General features: G+C 43.2%; 1 protein-coding gene across 2 annotated transcripts in view; it reads right to left on the minus strand.

The window, feature by feature from the left end:
• The window catches only part of agrn (agrin), a 283,985-nt gene that overhangs the window by 152,981 nt on the left and 111,531 nt on the right, over window positions 1–19,473 (minus strand). The window contains exons 1-2 of one of the 2 annotated variants that reach the window (XM_080900081.1): window positions 15,138–17,306; window positions 10,697–10,729 (exon numbers count right to left, since the gene is read on the minus strand). In XM_080900081.1, the coding sequence (XP_080756207.1) occupies window positions 10,697–10,729; window positions 15,138–15,303 (199 nt within the window). In that variant the 5' untranslated portion in view covers window positions 15,304–17,306. Of the gene's footprint in view, window positions 1–10,696; window positions 10,730–15,137; window positions 17,307–19,473 lie in introns of those variants that run through there. The other variant, XM_080900080.1, reaches the window with a different exon arrangement.

The raw sequence follows: 19,473 nt of genomic DNA on the forward strand, positions 1-19,473 counted from the left end.
GTCTCTGGCTGTGTATGTGTGTGTGTGTGTTTCTTTTCCAGGGAGCAGCATAAAGAGAGGAAATGATAACGAATAGAGCTGCACGGTACTGCAGCTGATTAAACACTGATTTAACCTGTCAGACAGTACCTAAAAAACAGGAATCTAAAACACCGCCACTTATGATTGTGTCCTTGAATCGAGCTACGGCATCTTAATGAAGCGGAGGTGGATCAATCCGATACTTGATTTAGGAAATTACTGCTACTAATATTAAGCTCCAATTTGCAGTGTTGTACTTTTGATTTGAACACTCTGAGATAACTTATTTGTTACTGTAGAAGAAGTTTTTGTAGTGTGCAGTGTGGTAGGAGACAGCTGTGGGAGATAGGAGCTGTCCGACACCAGTGGGAAATGTCACTGCTAATACATATCACATGTGGAGGGACTCACACTAGATGCCTTGTTTCCTACAGGAGTGTGTGCGTGCCTGTGCGAGACGTGAGCTCACTCACAATGAATTTCCACATGTTGACTGCATGTGTGCGCACGTCTCATGAAACTGAATGTTCTGCTGTTATTGGAGACACGACGCGCTGAACCATATATCAAGCAAGACGCAAACGTATAACACACTTTCACTTTGAGGTGCGCTCGCGCCTGTGCTTGCAGTTGTGTCGTTTGTCAACAAAATTAAAAACAACTGTATTGCTACTGGAGCGATGGACACACAATTTTTCATACTGCAGGTGCGACAAATTCACATAAAAATGCATTTCATGGAATATTGACTTTTACCTTTTTTAAAAATATTTAAAGAACTCCAGAGATTTATTGTTGGACTGCCAAAAAGATGTGGTGCTAGGATGAGAATCACAACTGCAATAATAATAATGCTACAATAATGCTGAATCCTGTGCGCACGAGTAATAAACCCTTTCAGTATTTCTTTAAATGCTATGAACTGCAATATACTCTTGAAATCACAGATAGACAGACTTAAAAAAAGCTATTTGACTTTCCATAAATGATTTTCTACTTGAGGACAATGGTATAGAAGGTTCATTTTTTAATGTCGCTCACCTGTTTACTTTGCTTTATGCCTTAAACCTACACACATTAAGATTAAGGCAAGCACCGGGCCCGAAGGAAAAAGATATGCGTTCTCTGACTAGTTTGCAAATGGTTGCTGGAAGGTTCTGCAAGTCACTGTTAAATTGATTGCTAAAGCCTTATTCATGCAGGCCTAGAAACCATTCAGTGACCCCATGCCCGCAGCAAGGTAAAAGTGTGTATTCCACCACCGATTGACCAGTGGTAGCTAGAAGTTGCTATCAGTCATTAGCATTAAAATGGTTGCAAAACAGTATGTAGCACTATACCAAAAACTTCTCTCATATTTACAGCAGCCTTGTCTCAATCTGCGTGATGATTAATGATGTTTAATCTGACATTAATCTGTGTGACTAAACTTGCTAGCACCAGCTAATAACTGCACCCTCTCATCCAAATATGGTCACTTGTGAGTCTGTGTCCATTTCTGTATACAGTCTTAGAGTACAACTATCAGCCAATGAGAAAAATTAGTTAAATCCCCTCTTTAAAAACCACTAGTTTACCACCCGCTTCACATTTTAATAGGGAAAAAGTTTTTTGAGTCTCAATATATGTTTAAGATCTTCTTTTTTTCTTCTTCTGCACAACACTTAATTCTGACCTTAAATGGAGTCGGGGCAACCATCCATTTACTGCAAATGAAGCAATGTCCTCAAGCTCAAATAGCACACACAGCACACACGGTCGCAAACACACATACACAGACAGTGTTTGCCTTTAGTGACAACAACCCCTAATTATGGAGTTACAGAGAGCACTAGGGTGCATGAAACTCTAGTGGATAAACAAGCAAAACTGAATGAGTGCAGACATACAGACACACACCAGCACGCCTGTTGGTTATTATTGGAAACCTCTGACATTTTTCAAAGAACTTTCTGTTTTTCCGTGCTCGTCACAGCGCGTGAGTGCAGAAATATGACTGTTCGCCCAACATAAAACCTATTCAAATAAACAAATTACACATTCCGAGGCTTACATGCTCATTCACTATAATCAGCAAACACAGATAACTTCAATCTTTCTTTCGTTCGAAGACTAAACACAACAGCTAAAGTGTTCAAATTATCCACAATTCTTTGTTCTACTTCTTTTTTCTTTCTTTCTCTCTCTGGTTATGGAAATGCACCAGTGGGCGAATGTGAAGTTGTCAGAACACAAAGCACACTTTATTTGTGCTTCTTTGTGCTGACACTAGGGCTGAACGATATATCGCATTTGCGATAATATCGCGACATGATCAAGTGCAATTTTCTAACCGCAAAGGCTGCGATTATACTGCGATTATAAGGCTGTCCAAATTACTACCATATCCCAGAATTCATAGCGCGGCCCAGCCAAACTCCAGTTTCCAGCAATGGCGGTCGCTACTAAGTTTTAAAATTACTCATACTAATCTTTCTGGGTCACAAAATAAACTTTTAACATATTTTCAGGCGAGAAAGTAGTTGTGTAAACATCAAATATCTGCTCGGTTTATCAAGATATCCCATATTTGCAAAAGTGCTTCGACGTTTTCAGAGGCGTCTGCTACCCACCAGCTTGACAGCTAGCCGGGAGCTCGAGGATTACTGATGCGGCCGAGAACGGCACAACTCCCTGCACATCATTTTCAGATCACCGCGGAGTTTCGCTGCTCGGGTTAAACGTAATATATAAGTCACTTAGACAACCTAAAAATGTTATTGTTGGGCTTTTTTCAGTGTTTTGTTTGTTCGTGAGTAAATCGGTTTGGCTGAGATTAAAGTTATTAGATTAGATAAAATAAAACTTTATTAATCCCCCGGGTGGGTTCCTCCTTGGTTTTCACACAGCTGACTAAACGTCAAACAGAAAACTTATTAAACAGAAGTATGAGACAGTCGAGAATTTACACCAGTGTCTGGTTATATTTTAGATAGCAAGAAGCAGACGGCCGAGTTTATTAAACTCCACCGAGACAGCGGTGACGCTAATCAGAACTAGACCGTCCAATTTCACACCTTTAAACTTTAAAGGCGTGTTTGTGTGTGTGTTTATACAATTGCTATTATGTTTGCACTTTATGTGTAATGTTACTGACTGCAGAGATCAGTAAGATGTGTGTATTTTTTATTTATTAGTTTTATTTATTTAATATTATTTTTTAATTGAATGACTGTCTAGTAGTTCACAGATGTCGAAAAACTGAGTGTGGTAAAGCCACTGATTTTGTTTATGTATATTTCTGCAATCTGCACATTGTACTGACTTTCATTTTAATGTTTACACCAGGGTTCCTTGTCAGCACTTTATGCTCAGATGTTTGTAAGCTAAAAATAAACTATTGTGTATGTTCAAATATACTGTTGTGATTGAAGAAGTTAAATAAAAATGTCAGTCATCAATTCATGCATCACCTCATGTCATCATAACAGAGGTCTGTCTTCCAGGAAAGAACAGTTTAAAATTAATGTAATATAGTATTGGCCATACTATATGATGTATTGCTTGTCTTTGTTTAATAATACAGAAGACAAAGACCTTAAAAAATAATCGCATATCGCATCGCAATCGCAATATTGGGGCAAAAAATCGCAATTAGATTATTTTCCATAATCGTTCAGCCCTAGCTGACACATAGGTGTATGGCTAAGAAACAGGGTGAGGTAATGTAATTATTTTAATGTATAGAAAATAATTTTTCAAAAATACAAACAAAGTCTGGAGGAAATGAATTTGCCTCTAACATGGGCTGACCCAACATATATATAGACACTTTTCCACGTTTCCATACATGTGTATTTAATCTTCATGCTCAGGTCTGCAATTTATGACTCTGTTGATCGTATGAAACTCCAAGCATGGCAGTAAAATTCCTCACTAGATTCATTGTGACTTGCTGCCTATAAAGCACAGAAGCTATTTGATATCTAAAAATGTGAAAGCATGGTTGCTAATATCGTTGATTTTTCAACTTTCAAGTTGTAGAATCATCTACAATTGGCTGTTTTTTGTGCAAGAGACATACCATTAAATCTGAAATCCATCACAATGCTATCTTAAGATGTCGATGCAACAAATTTAATTTATATTACGCATTTAATATGCGGTATCATCCATCAATGTCATTTACGTGGAGCTTTGTGTTCAGCCCTGAGCAACGCTGCAAAGTTCTGAGTAGGCAGTTCATTAGGGAAAAATGTTTTTCATTCAAAAACGTGGCTCACGTGCAAAATAACGTCCAGTAAATGAAAGTTGTATGCAAAGACTTTTATGTCTGACTCATGCAACCATACAAATGTAAATACCCCTCAAAAGTCAGCTTTGTTATTATTCTTGCCTCGTACAAGATGTTGTAGGCTCTATGCGACCAGCGAAGGGCAAATCCAGCCATCCCAATTTAGCATTCCCAAAGCATACATGTATAAATACATATGAGATGCATAAATCCTCTATAAATGCATATAAATGCTATTTTAAACTTTAACAAGAGGGTAAACACTGAAATGTTTTATTCTCTTCTATTTTTACCCACTGCCCTGCCTCTGGCTGCAATGTCAGAATATAACATGCAGTATAATATGTCGCCTTCATTTACTCCCCTGCTACAGCATTTGTGTGTGTGTGTGTGTGTGTGTGTGTGTGTGTGTGTGTGTGTGTGTGTGTGTGTGTGTGTGTGTGTGTGTGTGTGTGTGTGTACCCATGATTTTCTCCACACAATGAGAAAGAACTGAACAGTAGCATTAAAATGATTCAAGTGATTTAGTCTTTTTCTCTTTGTTTCTCTCTCTGTCTCAATATCTTCTTCCCTCTGTCGCACTCCCTGCTATCATAAATCTTATTAAAGCTCACTGAGAGGGCAGCGATCAACATGCTGTACAGAGCCTCCAACACACACACACACACACACACACACACACACACACACACACACACACACACACACACACACACATCTAGATGAAATTCCCACTTCTGTGTGCGTGTTTGGCTGTGTACTGTGAAAAAAAATTGCAGTGCGTAAAATGGTGTCAGTGACATGTTGCTGGCTCATGCGTCAATGTGTTGTAATTGTATCCAGTAGAGCAGAACACATGCATTCAACACACACACACTAACACACACGCAATCTGGTTGATGTCAAGGGTTCCAGGCCAGGACGTCAAATGAAAAGCAGTGATGACAACAAATGTAGGCAAAGAGCAACCCGCTGTTTGTGTGACCTTTCAATAAATCTACTTACACAGAAGGTAAACAAACTACCAACACTTTTACTTACAATATGAGATTGTTGTTCAGTTCACCACATTTTAAAACCATGTGTAGGTGTGAGCTAGTGTTTGTCATCACGCGTTTGTGTTTCAGGGTCACACGGAGGGTGGGATGTTCACAATGGATAGTTTCCAGCCCTCCCTGTGTACGAGCCCCCAAGGAACAGACGCACAACAAACTCAAAATGCAAACTCAAGACACAGGAAGAGCGCACACACGCTGGCATTCCCATGGCACATACACAAACACTCAGATAAAAGCTGATACAAAGTGTAAAATCAGATCTTAGGGGTTCTGTAATGTGTGTGTGTGTGTGTGTGTGTGTGTGTGTGTGTGTGTGTGTGTGTGTGTGTGTGTGTGTGTGTGTGTGTTTGTGCGTGTGTGTGTCTGACAGAACAAGAGAGAGAGAAAGCGAGCAGTGAACTGCAGATGTCTGGCTCTCACAGCAAACACAGCTTCTGCAGGAAACTAAGACATACAGTATCTGTGCAAACGGTGCAGATATTGTCAGCTGCTGAGCAAAAAGCCTCCTTTAACTTGCACTTCTTAATAAGGGAAACGCTGATTGCGATGCAGGACTCCGCTAATAGCAGGATATCACTGTGCAATATTGCTCTAGAACACATCGACGTGCCGGGCCACTTATTTTCCTCTAATTAACAACCTGACAATGAAATTTGTCGCATTGGTTACACTTACCAATGTGGTTATTTTCTGACACTGCCACCCAACAATTAAATTAGCGCCTGCCCATCACAGCTTAAAGTGGAGCGTTGACTGCGTCCCGATTTAAAATAACTTGCTGCTGTGTTAATGAGACCGAGCGAGCAGCGCGGCCTTTCACTGCCGCTGAATAGCCACGTTCGCCGTCAACATGCGACCAACACGGAGAGCTCATTTAAAGTGACATTAGCCAATTCTGCATGCTAATTACTTTCAAAATATGACACGGAGCTGGGGAAGGGTGGGCTTTCAGCATCCCTCTGCACTGCCACGCTGAGTGATAAGGGCTTCGATAAGCTGCTTGAAACTATTAATTAGCTGCAATGGATTCTTACAGTCAATGAGGTTTTGTTTATCCTGCTAATGTCACTCCTTCGATTTCATTTTGGAGACTGAGAAGAATGGAAATGTGTTTTGTTTGCTCTTTTACTGCCTGATTTTTAAATCTCCTACTTCATCGTAAAGAATGGGGAAAATAATAAGCAAATTCAAGCCTGCATAGTTTGGATGAATTTTAAACGCGTGACTTCTGGAGCAAAACAAAGAAAGCTGCCACAACTGTGTTAAGTTGTATTGCTACATGCGCCAAAGAGTGCATTTAAAAAAAGAAAAAAGAAAACACTGGATGAACATATGGCATGAATACTTTTGTATTTAATCCTTTCCTTTACTATTTATTTTCCAACAATCAGTGCAGCCATCAGAGATCGAAACCTCTAAATCAGACATGACTTTCAGGGATGCTTGCTGACAAGCTTTCAGATCACAGCCAAAGATAGCTCAGTGTGATGTACATCCACATCAAAGAACTGCTGATCCTCACAAGGTCCAAGGTCCCTGACTAACCTGCATCAACAATCGGTGAGGTTTGCTCCAACAGCTGGGGGACATATCAAAGAATGCCAGCATCACTAACTGTGTCAACAATTACTCTGTGTCATAGGAAATCAAAAGAAAATAGTGCCGCGCTTTACCGCTTCAGCCCACTCATTTCTCGCCTCTCTGGCTAATATTTTTGTTTTTCTCTCTTTGGACGGCTGCTTCTAGCCCATCTTGGTCGATCGATACTGGGAAGCCGAGGTGAGTCGAGGCGGGTCTGTGTGGGAAGGCTGTCAATGATGAATGGTTAGATGCGGGGGTTTTAGGATATTCGGCTAATTCTGATGTCTTTCACCTGCGTTTATCAAAAAATATATTCTGCTTGCTTGTTGCTCACATAAGCATCTATTGAGTCCTGCTGACATGAAGCAGGGTGGGCCGAAGCGAGGCTACAGAGTTCAGCTGTGCAGTTTGAGATGTCTGTGTACTTTTAAAGGGCAACAAACTTCCCGCAGATAAAGTCAAGGCTGCTTGCTTTCCCCAGCAGCCTCAACAACAGCGAGCTAACAAGCTGCGCCCTGTTAAAAGCCGGACATGACAACTCTTCTGTTAAATTATAATCCTAGAGAGGCAACTTTACGGTGTACCTTTGATATCTTGATGTGAGACTTTCTCAGCCGGCAGCCCCGCCCTGGCTAAAAGATGAGGTAGATACTTTGCCTCTGTTGTGTAAAATCTGTGATGTGAAAAGATTTAATTAAGATAGGCCGAGGAGTCATAATTAATTCTGCCTCTCTCTGAGTCAGGCTTACTGTCAAGAACACAGGGAAAGGCTCCCAGAATAAATTACAGGAGGGTCGTGTGTGTGTCTGAGGGGGTAATGGGTGTGGAGCCCTTGGTTACTGTACTGTTCTCGCAGAGCCGAAAAGCAGTTGTGACAGTTCTGGGTAGTGTTCACAAAGTCTAAGTGAGCCCGCCGGCACTTTTTTTTAACAAGCGTCCCACCGTCTTAGATCAAATCACGTTTCAGCCCAGGAGTTTATTTTGACTGTCAGTGAGGAGCATCCTCTGGAGAGAGCTGTCAGTGACAAATGTGAAATGGAAGATTCACAGCGAATGGGCTCTTTCCAGGCAGGCGGTGCTGAACACGGCTGCAGTCACAGGAGACCTCTGAACTGTCTGCGGCTCGACTCTCCCATTACACTTCCTTTATAGTGATGGTCTGGCCTATTTTGAATCTTGTTTGGTCCTTGTTCAGCTACCTAAGCTTGTAATAGGAGGAAACGAAGGGTACATCTCCAGAGAAACACTCATTCTGACACACAGTCTATTTTGTTCAAGTGGCATAACTTAAAAAAAAACCTTCATAAGTCTTAACAGAGACTACATGTATTATTACCAGTGTCTCCTTTGCATGTCCTTAACAAGCGGATGAGCATTTTCTGTTTTCTCTGCATGTGGTTGCTAACAGCTGGGAGGCAAGCGCCTCATTCGTCAAGAATTTCTCTCATTCAACCCTAATTTCCAAAGTCCAGTATTAATCCCTCAAGCTGCAAATTCTATGAGCTTTTTAGCTTTGGCCAAACACGCAACAACTGTCTTATTATCAGGAGACGACAGGCAATAATGAGTATGGCCAGAGCTGAGCAACTGCTGCGTTGAGCTTTCAAAGAAAGAGCCTAATTAAAGGCTGCTTTGTGACTTTTGTCACTTTTTTTGACTGGTGATTATAGGCCATTCATTGGGGAGGACTCATCAGCTATTTGCGGGTGGCGCACGCCATAAATATCACGTGAGAGCTTTGCTATGTTGTGCCGAACCCGCATTTTTTCCCCCCCAGTAAGCTCCCAAGATTCTCTCGCTCTAATTTGCAGAACAAATTCCTTTACTTTCTGCAGAATCTCCTCTCGCTAATAAGGTCGTCTCATAAACGGCTTTTCAGAGACAAACTAGGCTGTTTAAAAATGCAGGCTCCTTGGTATCTTTTCTGTGATTTCCTGTAATTAAGTACTGGAGAGAGCGGCGGAGTGAGCGTCCTTGGCATCGAGGACAAGTTCAGTAGAACAAGCTTTGTTCCTTTTGGAGCTGATTTGACTAATGGCAGAGCTATATTAGCCCTCTGCTGGTTTGCAGCATCTTTTAAATCACCCCTCCACTGCTACTAAAACCATACGTCTCCAAAAAGTGGCCTACTGCTGTATTTGGGCCAACTCTAATTGTCTCGCTAATCTCTTCAGCGTTAAATGACCCAGAGAAACTGGGTCCCACAGGGCAGACTTACCCTGCTGAATAGAAACTTTGCTTTTTGTTTTGCTTGGCATATTAAAACAGCATAGGCTGCTGATGGAAAGCCTACAGAACTATTGGAAATGTAATTAAGGGCTAGCAGCAGCTTTTAAACGGTTGACTAGTGCAGAAACAAACTGTGCCCTTCAGACAGCAAAAACTTTAATACATGGGAAATGAGTGGCCCGATCGATAAGGAGGGCGTTATTTCTTTTGTACGGGAAAATTCAATGGAGGACAGAAATGGGCTGTTTCGGTGCCTGCATACTATTTCTCATTTTCCCAGCGGCGAGCCAAATTTTATGGCAATATTTGCTTGAAAAGCAGACAAATAGAGTCCTCTCTGTAAGATATAATCATTTGTCAAGTCAATTTCGTCTGTCATTAAAACAAAAACAAATAGCTGCTGTAAGCTGTGCCGACTGCAATTGAATCTCCAGTGTTTTGTGATGAGGCACAAAAGATGAATAAAAAAAAAAAGAAAACTACACAGCGCATGTACTCCTCAGGTGCTGAGGTGAGGCAGAGTTGAGAAATGCTTCAATCAAGCACAATTATTTGTTGAAACCATTTTGGACTGACAGTGAGCACCCTATTGTCCCTACAATAGGCTGTTCACAATTACATTCATCACAAACCACCTCTTATTTGACGCATTTTTTTTTTAGCTGACATCTTTCACAAACTGCTTTTCCAAACAAGCCGGCCTATGGGGCGAGTGATTGAGCAATTATCAGAAACAGATTCAGCAAACCCATACTGTGGCCTTTTGTCCCCGGCATCAGCCAGCCTTGGGATCATTAGAAACCTTTTCTCTTCGTGTTTTCTCTCTTCAAAACCTCCGGCTTTGTAGCCTGCACACAAGCGGGATGATACAACACCTTCAGAACTAGTAGGAGTCCATCCCTGGCTATCTGTCAGTGTAGCAAACCCCCCCAAAAAACATCAAAGTCTATCAAACACTATCTCACTGTGCTGCCTCTGATAAATATTCATGATAGAAGCTCGAAAACCAGCTCCAATTAAAGTGTGCCGAGATCTACTGTTTTGGAACTAAATTGTTGCTTTTTTTAATTAATGGCTCATGTTACTGCACTAGGAACAACTGAAAAATATTGTACTCATTCCAGAAATGTGCTGGATGAGAACATATGGATAACAAGGTGAGGAAATGGTGCGGCGCAGAGCTTCCGTTACTCACGGCAAAGGGAGGGGTACATCCTATTAGACCTTATCAGAAAGATGTGAATGGCGCTTTGGTAACAGGTATTGAACGTCAGCCCAAGTGGCCATGCAGAGCAGATCAAATCAAGTCATCAAAAGATCCTCCTTACATCAAAGCACAGAGCAGGCCTGGCCACGTGCCTGCCATACCAACAGTGCAGAGACAAAAAGCGGGGCAGCCAAAACTGGCAAAGCGGCACAGACGGCTGCCCACTTCAAAGGCAGGGATCTGCTGTCTGCGGTCATTATTCCCAGGCACCCCCCAGAAACCCAGCGGTCAATGAAGGCGAGCGGCGAGAAACCACTGAGGACTTACCATCAACAGTCGGTGCGAAGTGAAGTGGGTTGTCTGAAAAAGATAAAAGAGAAAGAGAGAAATAGGTTTTTAGTTTTGGGGAGATTCAGCGACTTCCCAGGAGTAAAGGGAGTAAATTGAGTTGCTACAAAAAAAAGAAGAGACAGGGCTTGGCGTTTTCATCTAACACATTCTAATGCAATGACTGGGTCCTACAGGAATCCAGCTGAGCTAATCGACACAAGTACATTTCAGCGATAGCGCTATCATCATTGTCATTCATTACATCTATGGTCTATCTGATCTGAACCCCGCTGCATGACTTTTGATATTAGAGCACATGAGAGTTGAGAAGGCAGACGTCTGTTATTGTTTCAGATTCAAAAGTATGAGACAAGATGTGAAATTACACAATACTGATGTCATAGTGTACCTCGGACCCCCACCAGCCCTCATGCAGCTATATTCATAATAAATCAGAATGTTTTCCCTTAATTCATCAAATGACATCATACCGTTGTCCTGGTCAAAACCCAGCAGACCATGACATAAGGCTCGTCGTTTCATGGGAACCATAAAACAAGACCTGCGGTGTCAAATGACTGAGTGTGGAAAATCACTCACAGGGGGAAAAAACTCTCAGGTAACCTGAATCCTTTGCAAATGAGTGCAAACTTGACCAGGCCGTTTGCACTGATTACAAACCCTTATATATAATGAAGATTGATGGAGGTTGTTTCCACATTACTTGACAGGAAAAACAGGGGCTATTGTTAAAAACTGAAACACGGCTAAAACTAACAATTGTTATTACATTGTTGCTTAATCTCATGATTATTTTTCAATTAGATGATCAATTTGTTTAGGAGCCAAAATAAAAAAGGAGTGAAAAAAGCAATTTCCCAAAGCCTTAGGAGATGTTCAGTCTGCAAGCCCAAAATGTGCAATTTCCAATGTTAAACAGCCAATTTCCTGATTTTAGTGGCTATAACCAGGGAAAAAAAGTTTTCTTGCAAAACAATGGCCTATTCATGCTGGGGTAGATTAATTTTCTGTGGCTTGACTAACTGATTAAACATCTGATCATTTAAGTGGTGAACGGAGGACAATCAAGTATACAGGCAGCACACACATATGGTACAAGTGAAGTAAACACACGTCCTGCAGAGTTATACTATGTCAATTAAAAATAACACAGGATCAGTCCTGAGCTACGCGTGCACACGTATACAGAAGGAAGCAGACATGCTCTTTCTTAAAACAATTATTAAATATAATAATAATAAGTAAAGTAGCACAATCAGCTGCCTATTCATTGAGGCCCTCATCCTGTGGAGCACATTCAAATCCACCGTCTTGGACAGCAGCTGTTCTGTTCTCCGCCTGCCGCAGGTTCTAGGTGGTGTGTGCTCAGATTTCATCACTACAACCACTAAACTAGAGACATCGTGGATGGCCAGACAGGAAGGACTGGAGCTAGTTAGTCTGCAGCAACTCAACTTCCAAAATATGATAGATGGAGATTGTTCATTAGTAAATTCACCACAAATGGCGTCTTATTTTCAGACTTATGAAAGGATAAAAGTAAAAAATGACCAGAATGTGTCAACAAAACATGTATTTAGCTAAGCGGAGAGCCCGAGTAAAGTGTGCGCACCAGAAACACTACAGGTCATTACCACCATTAGTACCATTAGTAGCGATCTTTGCCTTAAAAAACTTAGTGTTTTCCTCGAAGAGCATTATGATACACTGGTCAAAGACTGGCCAAGTACTGGCGGTCCAAGCACAACCCAAATGAACCACCATCTGCACTCCAGCAGTCAATTCAACTGTCTGACTCACTAAGCAAAGCCCCAGTGAGTTGTCAGAGCTGCCTGTGCTGAACAAACACAGCAACACACACGGCTGTGCAACCACCCAGCCATGTCTCCAATGCCTCTGCACTGTGAAGGATAATGAGGAAGATAAAACACATCACATCAATTACCCTGCTAACACATTTTTCCGGGGCCCATGTCAACCGATCCGCCGAAGCCTTTTCTCAGGACTTCTGCGATCCACGTCGGCATCCCGAGACACAGCTGAGTTTTAAATTTAGGCTCACTTAAAATTGCTTGTCAACAGCCGGGGCTTCAGGGGAGAATGCGAAAGTGTGTGTGTGTGTGTGTGTGTGTGCCAGCGAGCGAGCAAGAGAAAAAAATGAGGAGAGCGAAGAGGAGAGGCGAGGTTGGTGCTAGAGGTGAATAATGAAGTGTCTGGTGAAGCTGTTTCCTAGTGAGTCATGACAGTAGCTGATTTCTATCTGAGGGGATTTCAAGAAAACACATGAAACGGGGGGGAGCAGAAATTGGCACGAGGATGATACAGAAGAAGAAGTTGTGCTAAGAGCTGTAAAGGTGCACAGACGCAGACTCTGCTTCCTGTCTTGCATTTGAATGCACGTCTAAACGAGAAGAAACAAACGCACGCCAATAAAAGCGCATTACCGCACACGGAGAATAAGAGAAGACGACAGAGAAGGTGTAGCACAAAGCCAGCTGAGATGCTGGGGGAAAGCTAAACGATTTCTTCACATTTCCATAGCGAAAGCACAAGATAAGGTCTCTCCATAAACATATCAGCCATCTTCATCTCCCTTCGCGCCTCGCAAAGCCTGCGTGAGTTCCCGTGCCTGTGTGAATGTCACAACACGGCCATCATTCAACCTGTATCTTCAGCAAATCAATACGTGTCTGACTGTGACATTTAGCCATGTGCAGAAGAGGTGTGTGTCTACATCTTTGCATGTGTGTCACCTTCCCCTTTGCTTTGGCTGATGTATAGTCATACCGAATGATGAAGTGAGTGTGTGTCCGCGTTGGCAGGGGGGAAAAAAAGCATTTGGGAGGGGCGGGGGCTACAAACTGTGTGCGTATGTGCGAACATGCTTCACCCCATATGGCGACAACAGAAATTGTGAATCTGAGGTTACACACCCTTCCTTCAATCACACACACACATACACACACACGTCGCTACTACCAGCACTATCACAATCCCATCCAGCTGTCCTTGTGGCCACATGGCAAGGGCTCTCGGCAGCATAATAGAGACTCTTTCAGCGCATCAATTTCTCCAGTGCACATTTCTTTTCACTCGGTCATCTGAGAGGTGAAGATTGGCTTGCTTTAACTGAGTTTGTATTAAATCTAATAGAATCTGTCTGGCTTGAATTGATTTGGGAACACGACGAGGTTAGAAATGAGCCATCCCCATCCTGGTAACTGACACCCGTGAGTTGGAGGAGGACCGAGCAGCAAAGATGACAGGAAGACAATCTTTGACAAATGCCAGGAGAAGCATCCTCAACCGAGGTCTTTGCTTTGTATATGTGAGAACATTCGCCAGCCTGATAACAGAGAGAAGAGAAATCCAGCAGAAACAGGTGGAATCACAACCGTAGGCCAGAGAGAATTAAAAAAGCCTTTCTCCTCAAAATGTTTCTCAAATAGCACTTTAAATCGCATTTGGCGGTATTAAAATTACTATTACAGTTGCACTTCTTGAACGCGTTTGCTTACTTATTATAATTTGCAGGTGATTATGAGGAGCAAGTCATGCATAAATATTGGCCCACTTTGAAAAGTTGAATAAATTTCACCTTTAGCACGATTTACGCAGGCGGGGCACTCGCAAATAGAAGTGTGCAAGTCTCTGAGAGAGCGAGCAGAATGAATAAGGCTGCGTTAACAAACTGAAGCGGGGAAAACCTGCCCGTGTGTTACCGATGGTGCAAAAAAAAAAAAAAAAAAAAAAAGGTGGCAGGTGAACGTCTATTTCGGTCATGCGCCTGCTTCTATTGGATCTGAAAAGCAGCCCCTATCTGTCATGGGCTTGGCTGAGCATCAGATCAGCCCTACAAGTTGTATGCTTTGGGCTTTTAATGAGCTGCTTTTATTTCAGTGGATTAAAAGAAGAGAATTTTACATTGTGAGGAGATGACGGCGGTCAGAGTTTTCTGGGCCAAAAGATACTTAAAAAAAAAAAAATCCACCAAAGACATTTAATCGCCATTTAATACTTCACTGCGCAGTTCAAAGTAAATGCCAAGGCTTTGGAGGGGAGATAGGAGCAGTCTTAGAAGCCGGCAGATACCGAATCAAGCAAAGGGGGTCGGCGGGGGGGGGGGCTGTGAATTTAGCTGTCTTGATGTCCCTACTTCAAGCGCAGATAAGGCTGTCATGAGAGTTAAAGGTGATTTTGAAGGGGGCATTTCCTCTGACAAGGACATTTAATGCAAAAATGAGGTAGTATGTGAAATAATAATAAAAATAAATAAGTAAATCATTCCTTCCGAGCTCAATTCTGTAGCAAAGCACTTATGGCAACAAGTCTACTGCGAAACAGTGACCCGTACATTACAGTGGAAAGCAGTACAGTGCAGACAGTTGAGTTGTGTGCTTCAGATTAACAAACGTACAATTATTGAGGAAGAGGAGGACGGCAAAGCCCAGCGTCGATGTGGCCAGCAGGATCAGACAGATGTTGCAGGGGATCATGAAGTAGCGCACCACCAGCGACACTTTGTGCTGGTACCTGCGGTCCCGCTCTTGCGGCGGCGGTGAGGGATAGTGGCACCCGCTCATGCTCCACTCCAATGACCCGCGCCCCTCCAGCGTAGAGGAGACGACGGGACGAGGAGCTCGGCGAGGGGTGCCCAAAGACCCGTTGGAAAAAATGATGGCGGTGGGTTAGGGGTGACAGGTGGTGAAGATAAACTGAAATTTAATACAAAAAAAACAACAACAACAACAACAAAAAAATAGATGGTGGCTGTTTCAGTTGTGGTTCCAGCTGTGCACCGTGGCAGAGACCCCGTGACTGTTTCTGTCAGAGAATTGCAGCAGGAAGCTTTCAGCGGTTTCCAAGCAGCACATTTTTAGAGGTAATAACATCCATTTGGGGAAGAGGACAGGCTGAAGGGACTCCTACAGCCCCCCACCCGTCCACACGACCTCCATTCTCCTGTGGCCGCTGGAACAAAAAACAAACTAATGGGATTCTAATGTGGAAGTATGCTTGTGTGTGTTCTCGTGTGTTTTATACTTACAGAGCAAACGTGTGTGGATTTAATTGGGTGGTGATTAATGTAGCTGAATATGTGCGTTTAGTGCGCTTGTGAGGTGTACAACCTAAACCAGGAATCTGTGCGTTTGGATTGTCAGATATCCAAAGGGGAAAAACTTCCAGAGCAGACAGACGATAAATCCACAGAAGGAATCTTTTCTTTGCTGTGACCCTGATTGATAATTAGCAAAGGAGGAGTGCTCCCCTCTTCTTCTTCTTCTCTTGTCAAACGCCTTTACAACGAATGCCAACGCCTGGCGCTCGCCGAAAACATCATCACAAGTATTTCCCTAAGAGGTGATGGCTGCAGATCTCATTAAGTTTCCTTGTGGCTGTTGCATGCTGGAATATCGGAGCATAAGTGCTCTTATCAGCGATGATCAGCTTCAAACTGCACACAACTTTTTTTTGTATCCACAGGACAGCTTGTTTGCCTGGTTACGGTGCGGTCCGCCGCACACCAAACCCATCCAAATCTGACATCATCACCGGAGCACCTTGCATCTTCCGCCGCGTGATTTGGAGGATGGTTAGAAGGCAGCTGGCTGCCTCTCACTCAACCATATGGAGATGGTCTGTGTTTTCTCTCCCCCGCTTGTCCTGCGTGACTGCCACTCCTCGCTGGTTCAATACCCTTTTATTCCAATCGAGTCGCATGGAGGGGGGAGAGCAGCTGCCCCCACCTTTACACCTTCTGGAGAGCTGGGGCCAAAAGCAGGTCAAAAGAAGTGGCTGAGAGGAGGGGAAAAAGTTAGAGAGGCGAGCGATCGCCTGCTCAACCTGTCAGTCCACAGCTGTTTGCTTCCTAAGCAGCTACAGAAAATCCAGCGACGCTATGAATGAAAAACCTCATAGAGAGAAAAGGAGAAAAAACCTCCGTGTGGTTGGGAATGAAGCGAGGCGCTCGAGGCGGGGATTTGCTGGGCATTATTTCCTTGTGTCAGAAGCCCGTGAAAAAAATTCCAGCCAAATAATGAGAGGATAAGGCTCTCGCTGACCCTTGTAAGAATTAGGCTGAATTGGCTTCTGCTGTTTTACCTTTCAGAAAAATAACTTGTCCAGCATTGTCTCTCATTCTTGTGTTTGCTGCCTCTCTTTTATACGCTTGCCCAAGCATCCAGTCCCCTTTTTCACTGGGATATCTCAGTCCAGAGGCGCTCCGAGAGTCCTGGCCAGAAGGCTGTGGCTCCAGCTTCTCCTGCGTGCGTATCCAACATTCACTGGCAGCCAAAACAACAAATTAGGCTCCGGGTATTCATAGCGCGCTTAATCCCCAGGCAGCAGGTAGTGGTCCCGGTGTCAGTGCACTCAGTCAGCCAACTGAGGCACGCAGGAGAGAGTCAATGAGAGAAGTCAGCAGACAGACAGCGCGAGAGGGAAGTACACGGGAGGGAGGAGGAGTGTTGGCCATGGGAAAAGCAACTCCTTACACTTCTGTCCACCTTTCTTTTCTTTTTTTTCTTGTGGATGAAACTGCAGCGACATGTCGCTGGTTTTCCAAACAGTGTCTTCCTGAGCACGCCTCTCTCAGCCCTCAGTCAGCGGAACGGATGAGCACATAATAAGTAAGCGAGAGAGATGGTGTGAGAAAGAGAGAGAGGGGGGGAGAGATAGATGTGGGGGGGGGGGGGGGGGGGGGTGTAGATGAGGGGCTGTCTTTAACAAAGGCAAGAAGGGAGGAGGGCTCCTAGTTGGTTGAAGGAAAAGAAAATGAGCAAGAATAAAAGCTTCGGGGAGTAGTACTCGAGTCCTGTCAAAGCGGGGGAGTGAGGTGGGGGGGCAGCAACAGTGTAGCAGCAAAACAAAAGAGGGCCACAGTCTTGGGAGATGTCAACCAACTCCTCCATTTGTTTATAGCGTAATCAAAAGAAAGTCTCTTCCACAAGAGCTGGAGAATTTCCACAAAGATTTAATGAGGCAAACTGAGAGAAAATAGGCCCGTGGAAGGAGGAGGGAGCAAAACTTAAACACATTAAAGTCAATCATGTATTAACACTCTCCAAACAGCCTAACCCACTTGTCACCAATATGCAAAGCTAGCGCAGATATAAGCCCGGGAAAAAACTCCACATCGATTTAACGGTAACTATATGCAATTAATTAAGATTCCCACTTGGATCTTTTTTCCCTGACTTTCATGATAACAAGGAAAGGGTTTCTTTAAAAAGAAAGTAAGGAATGAATATGATCTGAGGCTATTCTATTTCACAGAAGGTCATTTTTGCTCTTTTAAACTGCAACGTACAACTGTGTGTTTTTTCTAAATGCTATAATGAGTTCAGACTGGATGGGTGGTTATCCTGTGTTTTAGCAAGACCCTGCATCAATATCTACTTTGAAGTAACTCAACAGCAGCAGGCGGCAGATGCAAGGCGGTGTCTATCATCAATTATTTATGGGGTTTTTTTTCACTCTCTCTATCTGTGTCTCCATCTCCATCTTTGCAGTTCGCTCCTCACCCCACCGCCACCACCTCACCGCTTTACACAAGGGTGCACAGGCACATACACACTGATGGTGCATGTGCATCCGCACAATTCCCTCTTCTGTCTGACAGAAACTAACACATACATATAGTAAAAAAGCTCCTTCTGCCTTTCTCCCTCTGTCTGTTTTTAGTCTACAAACTTACACAACTCTCTCTCACACACACACACACACACACACACCGCGCGCATGGGGTTGGTGATCTTGCTTCCCCCGCAAAGTCGGTTTTATATTTTTGGCCAGTTTGCTCTTTCTCAGGTTTAAGCCGAGCTTTTTGAGGGGAAGCTCTAACACGAGGGAGCTGGATTTTTAAAAAATTGCCTGCTGAGGGTCAAAAGTTCAACCCCCCTCCAACCTCACCCTCTCCTGAATCCATCATCAACAAGCAACGCCACCCACCTAGAAGCACCCCACCATGTTTCTGTCTATTTCCAGACACGATACCCCAGCGAGTCCATATCAGCTCTCATATAGCATTACAAAACCTGATTGATGGACTGAGTGAAAAGAAAGAGGCAACAGCTGCTTTCTAATTTTCTTTTGTCTCAGTTTACACCTTCATTTATAACTTTGTCTTTTTCGTAGGAGACCTGGGAATTGCAGCAAGAGCTTAAAAAATACTCTTACAATACAAGCATGGGAACCTGACAACATCACAAGACTTTTGATCATGAGTAAAATGCCAAATTCTCCCAGCAGAGGGCACTAAGAAGTCAGCCTAGCTCTTTGCTCTAATGCCACGACCCAAATAAAATCTTCCATTGACATCAAAGCTCAGCTGCTTTGATCCATTTTTAATGCCACAAGTATCGCACAAGGTTAACATCTCTCTCTGAAGGCTTTGAAATGGCAATTTCCATTAAGGAGCTGAAGGAGCTGCTCTCTTGCTTAATGGTCTGGCAGAAGTAAAAGTTGATATCTGTGCGGATATGCACACGTGTGTGAATTATCTTTATGCAGAGGGTGAAAGATTTGTCATGTTCAATAACTGATTGACAGTTACGCTTACATCAAGGTGTGTGTGTGTTTACTGAGTTTTTGCACGTGGGTCTGAGCAGCTCAGGCTGCATCCCGGTCTTCTTGCTGGCCAGTGCTCATATAATTGATCTAAGTGAAAATAGTTGTGGCCCTCTCAGAATGACAATTTTTCCCACAAAGGCCAAAAAGAAATCTCAATTGAAGGGAGACAAGAAAAGAGACTG

This window comes from Rhamphochromis sp. 'chilingali', assembly GCF_963969265.1.
Source record: "Rhamphochromis sp. 'chilingali' genome assembly, chromosome: 12".
In the NCBI taxonomy this organism is placed as follows: Eukaryota; Metazoa; Chordata; class Actinopteri; order Cichliformes; family Cichlidae; genus Rhamphochromis; species Rhamphochromis sp. 'chilingali'.